A 10,678-nucleotide genomic window follows, 5' to 3' on the forward strand; every position below is an offset into this window, starting at 1 on the left:
GGCACAACGAAACTTTGGGCCCGGAGGTGTATGTTTGTGAATCGATACAATCTATGCTTGCTTATTAGACCGTCTAATGGTAACACAACGAAGTAATCGAATTGAAGTGAAGTACTCCAATTGAAGCATAGGCTAGCCACACTAAATGTGGCTGAGTAGGCTATAGCCCTATTTGTTTAAATAGCTCTAGGCCTAGTAAAATATGTTAATGAGGGTTATATTTTCATGATCTCGCACAGGGTCCGTTGATTGCGCTCTTTGACGTTGCATACGAAACTAATCACGTTAAGTTATATAGCCCAATGGACATTTCAAATGATTTTTTCAAATTCATTTTCGTTATTGTTTATTAGTTTACAAACGAATGAGTTAAATACATACATTTTGTAGGAATATAGCCCATGTCATATACTTTATTAGATGTCCAAACGATCGAGTTATACGACACAAGGAGTACTTATGTGATAGCAAGTATTACTAGCATAATAAAGCCAATAAAAAAACATGTTTTTTGTATACCCGCAAAATGTATTTCAATGTTTTTCAGGGACTGTAAGAAGTAGGGTTAGAATCCACATCCGAGTGTTAGAAAGCACACAGACAGCTGCCGTGAGAAAAGCGCTAATGGATTTAATTAATTCGCTTGAACGACTCAGCATGAATACAATAATGTTAGTTTCGGTTGACGTTTCTGTAAATTGGGCAAATATTGGAGAATTTAGTAATATCTGACATTGAAAGTAGCTCATCTTATTTCCCGCTTAATTATGTTATCTATTTACAGATGATATCGGGAGTTTACATACACTTACGCTGGAGTCATTACAACTCGTTTCTTGTTAACAAACTATAGTTTTGGCAAGTCGGTTAGGACATCTACTTTGTGCATGACGCAAGTAATTTTTCCAACAATTGTTTACAGACCAATTATTTTACTTTATATTTCACTCTATCACAATCCCAGTGGGTCAGAAGGTTACATACACTAAGTTGACTGTGCCCTTAAACTGCTTGGAAAACTCCTGAAAATGATGTCATGGCTCTAGAAGCTTCTGATAGGCTGATTGACATCATTTGAGTCAGTTGGAGGTGTACATGTGGATGTCTTTCAAGGCCTACCTTCAAACTCAGTGCCTCTTTGCTTGACATCATGGGACAATCAACAGAAATCAGCCAATAAATTGTAGACCTCCACACAAGTCAGATTCAACCTTGGGGGCAATTTACAAACACCTGAAGGTACCACATTTTATTTTTATTTATTTTTTATTTTACCTTTACTTAACCAGGCAAGTCAGTTAAGAACATATTCTTATTTTCAATGATGGCCTGGGTTGGCTGCCTGTTCAGGGGCAGAATGACAGATTTGTACCTTGTCAGCTCGGGGGTTTGAACTCGCAACCTTCCGGTTACTAGTCCAACGCTCTAACCACTAGGCTACGCTGCCGCCCCAGTACAAACAATAGTACGCAAGTATGAAGGAAGGACACACGTTCTGTCTCCTAGAGATGAACGTACTTCAATGCAAAAAGTGCCACTCAATCTCAGAACAACAGCAAAGGACCTTGTGAAGATGCTGGAGGAAACAGGTGCAAAAGTATCTATATCCACAGTAAAACGAGTGCTATATCGACATAACCTGAAAGGCCGCTAAGCAAGGAAGAAGCCACTGCTCCAAAACTGCCATAAAAAAGACAGACTACGGTTTGCAACTGCACATGGGCACAAAGATCATACTTTTTGGATAAATGTCCTCTGATCTCATGAAACAAAAATAGAACTGTTTAGCCATAATGACCATTGTTTTGTTTGGAGGAAAAAGGGGGATGCTTGCAAGTCGAAGAACACCATCCCAACCGTGAAGCACGGGGGTGGCAGCATCATGTTGTGGGTGTGCTTTGCTGCAGGAGGGACTGGTGCACTTCACAATATAGATGGCATCATGAGGACGGAAAATTATGTGGATATTTTGAAGCAACTTCTCAAGACATCAGTTGTTTGAAAATGGCTCTTCCAAATGGACAATGACCCCAAGCATACTTCCAAAGTTTTGGCAAAATGGCTTAAGGACAACAAAGTCAAGGTATTGAAGTGGCCATTACAAAGACCTCAATTCTATAGAAAATTTGCAGGCAGAACATAAAAAGCGTGTCCGAGCAAAGAGGCCTACAAACCTGACTCATTTGGAACAGCTCTGTCAGGAGGAATGGGCCAACATTCAACCAACTTATTGTGGGAAGCTTGTTTGACCCAAGTTAAACAATTTAAAGGCAATGCTACCAAATACTAATTGAGTGTATGTAAACTTCTGGCCCACTGGGAATGTGATGAAAGAAATAAAAGCTGAAATAAATCATTCTCTCTAATATTATTCGGACATTTCACATTCTTAAAATAAAGTGGTGATCCTAACCAACCTGAGACAGGGAATTTTTACTGGGACGAAATGTCAGGAATATTGAAAAACTGAGTTGAAATGTATTTGGCAAAGGTGTATGTAAACTTCCGACTTCATCTGTACATGCAGGCCTACCCTGGCATCATATTGTCCTCTATGGTGCTTAAATTACAGAAAAGGTAGAGGAATGTGCAGTGTGTTGTTATCACACAGCTGTGGTTTTATTTCACATTCTTAAAATAAAGGGGTGATCCTAACTGATCTAAAATGGGAATGTTTACTGGGATTAAATGTCATGAATTGTGAAAAACTGAGTTTAAATGTATTTGGCTAAGATGTATGTATGTAAACTTCCCGACTTCAACTGTACCTTTGGCATTTACTGGTCATAAAATAAGACATTTTGATTTTATTTTTATAGTTGTCCTAGATTTTCATTATCTTCTTAACCATTCTGTTTTGTCATGAACTGCAGGTAGGTGAGTAATGATTCATCGAATTGGTTTCTTAATCTCTGAATGGATGTCCGTATGCCCAGAGTAGGCATATCATTGCATTGCTTCATGCATGCCATTATGACGGTTGACATCTAAGCAACTAGGGACAGTGCTGTTGCTGAATGGTCACTATAATGTTTGTATGGGGATTGTTCTCTGAAGATTCCCCATCACAATGTTCCATTGTATTGGACAGAAGTCATTATTGAGACACTCCTCTCTGTCTTCAGTCTGATTTGGAGTGAGCCAGGATGGAGGTCTCCAGGTGTCTCCACTCCAGTCGACCTGCCCGAGGAGCACCTTCTCTGCTACACGCTCACTGGATTACCGGGGCTGTGGGAAGATGCAGCCATAGACAGGTCAGAATAAAGATCCCTGCTAGGACAGTGGCTTGGATGTGGATCATGTATGTACCTGCCTAGGACATGCTGGAGCAAATCCTGTCCCTCGATGGACCTAGGACATGCTGGAGCAAATCCTGTCCCTCGATGGACCTAGGACATGCTGGAGCAAATCCTGTCCCTCGATGGACCGAGGACATGCTGGAGCAAATCCTGTCCCTTGATGGACCTAGGACATGCTGGAGCAAATCCTGTCCCTCGATGGACCTAGGACATGCTGGAGCAAATCCTGTCCCTCGATGGACCTAGGACATGCTGGAGCAAATCCTGTCCCTCGATGGACCTAGGACATGCTGGAGCAAATCCTGTCCCTCGATGGACCTAGGACATGCTGGAGCAAATCCTGTCCCTCGATGGACCTAGGACATGCTGGAGCAAATCCTATCCCTCGATGGACCTAGGACATGCTGGAGCAAATCCTGTCCCTCGATGGACCTAGGACATGCTGGAGCATATCCTGTCCCTCGATGGACCTAGGACATGCTGGAGCAAATCCTATCCCTCGATGGACCTAGGACATGCTGGAGCAAATCCTATCCCTCGATAGACCTAGGACATGCTGGAGCAAATCCTGTCCCTCGATGGACCTAGGACATGCTGGAGCAAATCCTATCCCTCGATGGACCTAGGACATGCTGGAGCAAATCCTGTCCCTCGATGGACCTAGGACATGCTGGAGCAAATCCTATCCCTCGATGGACCTAGGACATGCAGTAGAAAGAGGAAGCTCACTGGATGGAGTGACGTGAGGCTGATTAGCTGGATATACTCATCTTAATCACCAGTGGGACCATATTGCATTGTGTCAGTGTGCTGTACTCGCAGGGGGTTACACTTGTAGAATGATCTTCACCAACCAAACTCTGTGTGTTTGAAGTAACTTCAAGGACAAATGTGCAACAACAAAATGGAGACCCCAAAAAATAGAGTATTTCTAACAAGAGGATGTAAAGTAAGATCATGTGTCTTGGGGGCTTTGTTAGCGAACCTCTGTATTCCAGTGGACTCGTATAAAACAGGCCCACATGGAGATACGGGTGAGTTTCCATACAGTGGCTGTTCATAGCAAACTGTGATCTGAGGTTTGAGGTGTGAACTGCATTGTCACAAAACTGTGTGAATGGCATTATGTGGAGTGGGTCTCTGCATGGTGACTGTTGGTTCAGACTCCTACTGCATTGTATGGACCCAGGAGGCTGGCATCGGTTACACTGTCAGCCTCAGACATCATTCTATGCAGCAGCCTTCCCCCCTCTTCTCTCCTTCTGCCTGCATCCAGCCAGTGCTAATCAGGTATTTGAGCACACACCATAGACTAAGGCCTCAGCCCTGGGTGCCAGCTCCAACACATGTAAACAGTGCCCTGCCCTGGTCTGTCCTACGTGGGGATAACTGAGAGGATTACCCCCCTAATGTGGCTTAATGTGGTCTCATTAGTTGAACACAATGATGTCCCCACCTCTCAGAGCAGATAACACACCATGCTTTTAACCCCAAACAGAGCTTAAAACCCATCCTCAGACCATCAAACTCAGGCTGCAGACAGTGCTGCAGTAGCAGGGGCCAGACTCAGAATGGGTGTATTAGGCTACATCATTTTTGCGGTAATTTCATCATGATTATGTATTTATTTAAGGGTGATTTGCATTTTTTTTCAAGATACACTTGAAATATATATTTTAATACACCATTTTTTTCTGTTTTCTTTTCATATGTTTAAGTCCAATGTTTGGAATATTAAATAAAACAAGACAAACACGATCTAGGTACTGATATTACAATGTTGTAATACATTCAGTGGTTATGAAGAAGTCAAATATATACCCAATAAACAGCATGTTAGCAAGAACACAACACTGTTGGTTTAGAAAAGACAAATATAAAAGAGGCATCTAGAGATCCAACAGGAACCAATGACGGCTGTCTATTGTGTCAGGCCTCTGTGACATGATGAGGAAAAAGCACTTCATTGTCCTTATCCTATCATCGGATTAAAACTTCATTCCTGCCTATGATGATTTATTGGTGTAAATCCCTTGTGGGTTACACATAAATGTCTTCCATTGCAAAATGCATTGCGCCACAGCTCTGAAATACGCTATTGAAGGGAAGATCATTTTCAGTCATGCCTAAAAACAATTATATTCTTTGTAAATGAGCAATTGTATTCTGGACCTGGCCCTCTGATAAGACCCTTATCTATTAAATTGAGTGCTTCTTTTATTATCCGGGCTATTGAGCTTGGGCATTTGATGAAGTGGTGTCGTATTGCCACAACAGGCTATTGCACTATACATCCAATATAGACAGTCTCAGTCTCTGATCCTCTCTGCTGTTCTACAGCGCTGTCATGGACACTGCATCCCATCATGGTGCTGTGCACTATACCAGATTCTCATAGTTTAACCAAAGGTAAAGACTTGTCCCCTAGTGATGTACAGTATAGCCCTTTGATCTGTCCCACTGCTCCTCCCTGTCCTGTCACTAGTCTTGTCTGTGTGTCTGTCTTGCCTGTGTGATCCCCCTGGCAGACAGACAGAGCTCCATCTGATTGCAATCGCCTCTAATTATTAACTGGTCTGGATAAGTATCAGTGTATAACCCTCACCAGATCTGCGAGACACCATGATATCTGCGTCTGTCCCAAACGACCTACTCAGCGATAGCCGATGGGCAATTACAATGACCTGGTCTACTTGGACAACGACAATGTTGAATGTTTAATTAGATAGTGTGAATTGGTGCTGACTATCACACTCAGACATTAGATGATTTGGAGCACAAGCAATGGTAAATGCTTTGTAAACTCCCAGCAAATATTTGAAATCTTAAATGTTGGATAATTGCTTAGGGAACTCGATTGATGGCGTTTCTATAAAACGTTGTTTAGTCTATCTAATTTAGGATTAGAGTCTAATAACACTTTAGTCTACTATTATACTAAAGTGATGCTTTCTGTGTAGATACTTCAAATTCAACATATACTCCAGCCTAGGGATTTCAGACAACCATCCCGAAGATTTAAACCAGAACCAGATTCAAACGGATTTCTGTTGCTTTGAAGATAAGGACTGTAGCTCTGCAATAAACAGTAATTGTTTAGTTGCTTTCCTGTGGTGTGATTTATTTCAAGTACTGTGCTGTAAGATTTCAGGCTTGTTTTCCCGGCAGGGCCTGACGTGTGTGTACAGTGTCAACTAGGTGTATATGTTGGTTTATTATTGTCAACAAGGTGCCAATCCTGAGATTCACACCTCCATCACCCCCCCAATTAACACATGAATCCACCTAGAAAAACACTCATGATGACCTTCGAATTTGCACAGTTTACAGAAATAGCATAATACGATCTCTAACTACCTAAGTAGTAACAATGGGATTAAGACATTTTTCATTTAGAAATTAACAGCTGTGCACTGTAAAATTCCTCTAACATTGCAATTGTGAAAGTCTAAACCAAACAAGGTGAAATCTATGCCACCGTTGGCAATTCCTATTACAATACACCCAAGCTATTCACAATACACACACTAGATAATACAGATAAAATAATACAAGTAATAATAATAATAATAATATAATTTACAGAGCTTTTATCCAAAGCGACTTACAGTCATGTGTGCATACATACAAGTAAGCGCCATGCTCTACCAACTGAGCTACAGGACATTCAACATTGTTCAGTTCATATGAACCGAAGTAAAGTTCATTTCTATTGAAAATCCCTGCATCATCAGTGCGAGTATAGAAAGAGCATGGCAGTGGGACTACTGAGGTGCTGCGGCTCCCCTACACGCTCACACACACAAACATATGCTTCCCTAGATAAAGACTTTCATGCAGCAGAAAGACAATGTCAGCTTAGAATACCAAGTTATTTATGGAGAACGTTTTGTCTTAAAATATTTAAAAAAATAGAAGTGGGATGGGAAATACAGTATGAATATAAAGGCCTTTTCTGATTTGATTTATTATTTTATTGATGTGGAATACCTCATCCTAGTATTGCCGGAAAGGGTTATCATTTAGATAGCAATCAGGAAGTGATTTTGGAGCATTACATCAATACAATCATGGCATTTTCTAAATACTCTTTACATATCAGTCAGCTTTAGATCATAACAGGGGTAGAACTACAAGTGTGTGTGCCTCAGATTGTGTTCCAAACAGGGGGGTACAGTCGTTTGAACGTCCAGGCCAGGATACAGCTGCCTATGACTCATTTCAAACTCCCCCTTCTCCAGCCAAGGCAACCCATTTTACATTTAACACACATCAGCAGGCATCTGCTTCCTGTTTTCATTCTTTGAGTCATCTTATGTTTCTTATTTCCCCCTCACCTGTTTGGGTCTATGTTCCTTCCATCATGTTGGACATTGGTGTTTCCAGCTAGGGGAACTAAAGCACCACCAGCGGAAGTGATCATTACAGCACTTTCATCCGAGACTGCAGTGTGGTTACTTATCAAAGTCAACACGTTAGTCCAAGTGTCCGCTATCCCAAGAATTTCCCTGATCAGTGCACGACCGTACCATGTTTGTAACCTAATCGAAACAAACTCCTCAATCCACTATAAGCATTGAACATAAAAGCATGGTGCATTACATACAGAGCTGCACTGTAGAAATACATTGTCAGATCTTGGGTGAAACACCCCTAAGATGAACGACAGAACAATGGCACTAAATTATGAATATTTAATACAACACACGCAGTAGATCAGTGGTGTTAAGAAAAAGCTGAATCTATTGTCAAGTTGTGCTCAGAGACATTCCTTTTAAAAACAATCACAAAAAAAATCATGACACTTATGTACATCAACAGGGCATGTACATTTGAATAATTTATGAACTGTAATATTGGAGCAGTTTATCATCAGTCGGTTTCAGTATCTTCTTCTCGGCCATGTTGACGACCCAGCCTGGCGAGAGGCCAAAGAAGATCTGTCTGGGGTCCTTTATCATAGAGAGCATGTGGAACAATTCGTCTTTGGAAATGTCCGGTAAAACGTAGCCATACTTCTGGGCCAAGGCTACCCGTGCTTTTTGAATCTTCTCTGGATCTGCCAGGTAACCCCGGTTGGCAGCATCTGTGTAGTAGGGAACCATGTCTTCCCCAGGCAACATTCTCTTTGGAATGGGCTGTCCACTTATGAAGAATGGGACAGGCTTACAGAGGACCGCTAACAGACAAGAGGAAAGCACAGGGTTACAAACACTCCAAAATGCATACAATTTAAGTGGCGTCATGGCAAGATCATTAAGTTTTGGCCTAACGTGTCACTACTACTCACCAAGACTTCTGGGGTCATAGAAACCTGTAGTGACCATCCCTCCGTTTCTCTCAATGGCAGCAATGGCCTCTTCAGACGCCATCTGAACTTCTATGTTGACTTTCGCCGCAAAGATACCAGCACCCTAGTAACACACACAATTGGATGCAACATTAAATAAAATAGACTTCCAAAACAGAACAAACTAGCGGGATGGGAAAAACAGTCTTTGGATATCATAATGACAGCTACAATCTTAACTAAATACTGCCACCTACTGGCAAAAGATAGGTGCACTAAATAACTACAGATCCAAATAAAATCTAAATCAAATGTTATTTGTCACATGTGCCAAATACAACAGGTGTAGTAGACCTTACCGTGAAATGCTTAATTACAAGCCCTTAACCAACAATGCAGTTCAAGAAATAGTCATAGTCCTTGCATTACATATGTAACAGGGTTGGTTATGTTTCCACGTGCCTCTAAAGAAAGGTGTATTTAATGTTCAAGCATTCTTATTGGTTGGTTCAATTCCGATGACATGGTGTGTTATTGGCCCCGCTTGCAGATAGGGGGAGATCGAACATCAGGTCTCCCCAGTATGAAAATGTGATGCAAGGGATTTTGCCACCGACAGCCATCAACATCATTAAGCCCTGCACAACAAACATGCTGTTTCCTATTTAACAACAGCTAATAAATCATGATCAACTTGGACCACTGACTGGAGTGATTTAGTTGGACAAAACACAATGCAAGGGGAGTACGATTAACATCTCTTACACATACACATAAGCACTTAACTGCCTTTGTGAGATTGTGCTTCATCTCCAATGTTTAATTGATGCTTCTGTAACAATTAACTCCCCCAAATCAAGCGGAGACATCAGCTAGCTATGACAGTTTATGTGTGAACGTAGCCAAGACAACCATCTTACCTCGCCAACAAGCTGAACACCATAATCCCTCTTCTGTGGCTGGATGGTCACTCCCCTGCCATTAACCAGCTGAGTCAGGTCAATGGGCTGAGTGGGGTCAACCCGGCCCAGGTCAATCAGATACTGCAGCCTGTTCAGGGTCAGGGGCTGGTACTGAGCCCGCCGACTGGGAAGATGAGCACAAATTTGTGAGTATAATCTCCTGTCTCTAGCTATGTATGTACAGAGATGCAGTATGAAAAGTTACAAGGCCTTTTTTGCTTCTAGGCCACCAACTCTGTATAGTATGATCATTTGATGATAGAACATGGAGTGTTCAACAATGGACATCAATGTATTTACCTGTGTCCTTCATTGTAGCCGTATTTTGGGATGGCGAGATAGAAGGGTGTCTGACCCCCTTCGAACCCCAGACGAGGTCGGTTGCCTCGCTGCCTCTCCCCCTTGTGACCCCGGCCACTTCTGTTTCCTCCATGTTGGCCTCTGCCTCGCTTCTTCTCCTGCAAAATAATAGACAATATGAAAAATACCAGCGTTAGAACAGCTGTACATATTCTTCACTATTAATGTTCAATAATATATCCATAGTAATTAATCGCTAATTGTTTATCATTGGCACAATGAATTCATGCAACGAATGTCTGTTTGAGACAAGACCAAAACTGTCTAGAAATTATAACTACTATGCTATTTGCTTGTGTTTTGATATAGCAGACAGTGATGATAACTGACCAATTGTGTTCAAATCAGATGTTGTGCTTACATTCTAGGGGTAAACAAGAGATTTAGCTATAGATAGCTACTATTTGTACAAGCAAGCCATCTTTGGCTGGCTAAATTACAGTAGTTAGCTGATGGATACTACTAGCCATGCTAGTTAGCTTGCTAGCTATTCAGCAACTGATGGTCTGGTAAACGCATACTTACAGCCTTCTTGGTCCCCGGTTCAGGTCGTAAGTTTGCTAATGAAATACGAGGCAAATTCTGCAAAATATCTAATGCCTTCCCACTAGGTTTTCTCGTAAAAGACATCGTCCTCTCCACATGTCAACGTCACCCAAGGACAAAATCGGCTACCATGGATATGGCTCACGTGACACACAATCTGCATTTGCCGGAAACGGAAGTGCCATTGTTTCACAGACTTTTAGACCATCTGTATTTTCTAC

The 10,678-nt window shown here is 41.7% G+C and overlaps 1 protein-coding gene across 1 annotated transcript; it reads right to left on the reverse strand.

The window, feature by feature from the left end:
- Nucleotides 1-7,978: 7,978 nt before the first annotated feature.
- Nucleotides 7,979-10,647, reverse strand: LOC118373479 (39S ribosomal protein L15, mitochondrial-like). The gene is made up of 5 exons (XM_035759608.2): nt 10,437-10,647; nt 9,852-10,009; nt 9,510-9,675; nt 8,590-8,713; nt 7,979-8,478 (listed from the first exon to the last, which is right to left on the reverse strand). The coding sequence occupies exons 1-5, from the start codon at nt 10,539-10,541 to the stop codon at nt 8,141-8,143; spliced, it is 891 nt and encodes a 296-aa protein (XP_035615501.1). The 5' UTR covers nt 10,542-10,647; the 3' UTR covers nt 7,979-8,140.
- Between the last annotated feature and the right edge of the window lie 31 nt (nt 10,648-10,678).

The sequence above is a fragment of the Oncorhynchus keta genome, chromosome 4 (assembly GCF_023373465.1).
Source record: "Oncorhynchus keta strain PuntledgeMale-10-30-2019 chromosome 4, Oket_V2, whole genome shotgun sequence".
NCBI classification, from domain to species: domain Eukaryota; kingdom Metazoa; phylum Chordata; class Actinopteri; order Salmoniformes; family Salmonidae; genus Oncorhynchus; species Oncorhynchus keta.

Excerpts from the sequence above, each read along its gene's own strand:
- LOC118373479 (XM_035759608.2), bottom strand. The coding sequence starts at position 10,541 with ATGTCTTTTACGAGAAAACCTAGTGGGAAGGCATTAGATATTTTGCAG. Across the intron at positions 10,010-10,436 it reads AACCGGGGACCAAGAAGGCT|GAGAAGAAGCGAGGCAGAGG; the intron begins GTAAGTATGCGT and ends ATTATTTTGCAG. Across the intron at positions 9,676-9,851 it reads GGCTACAATGAAGGACACAG|TCGGCGGGCTCAGTACCAGC; the intron begins GTAAATACATTG and ends TCATCTTCCCAG.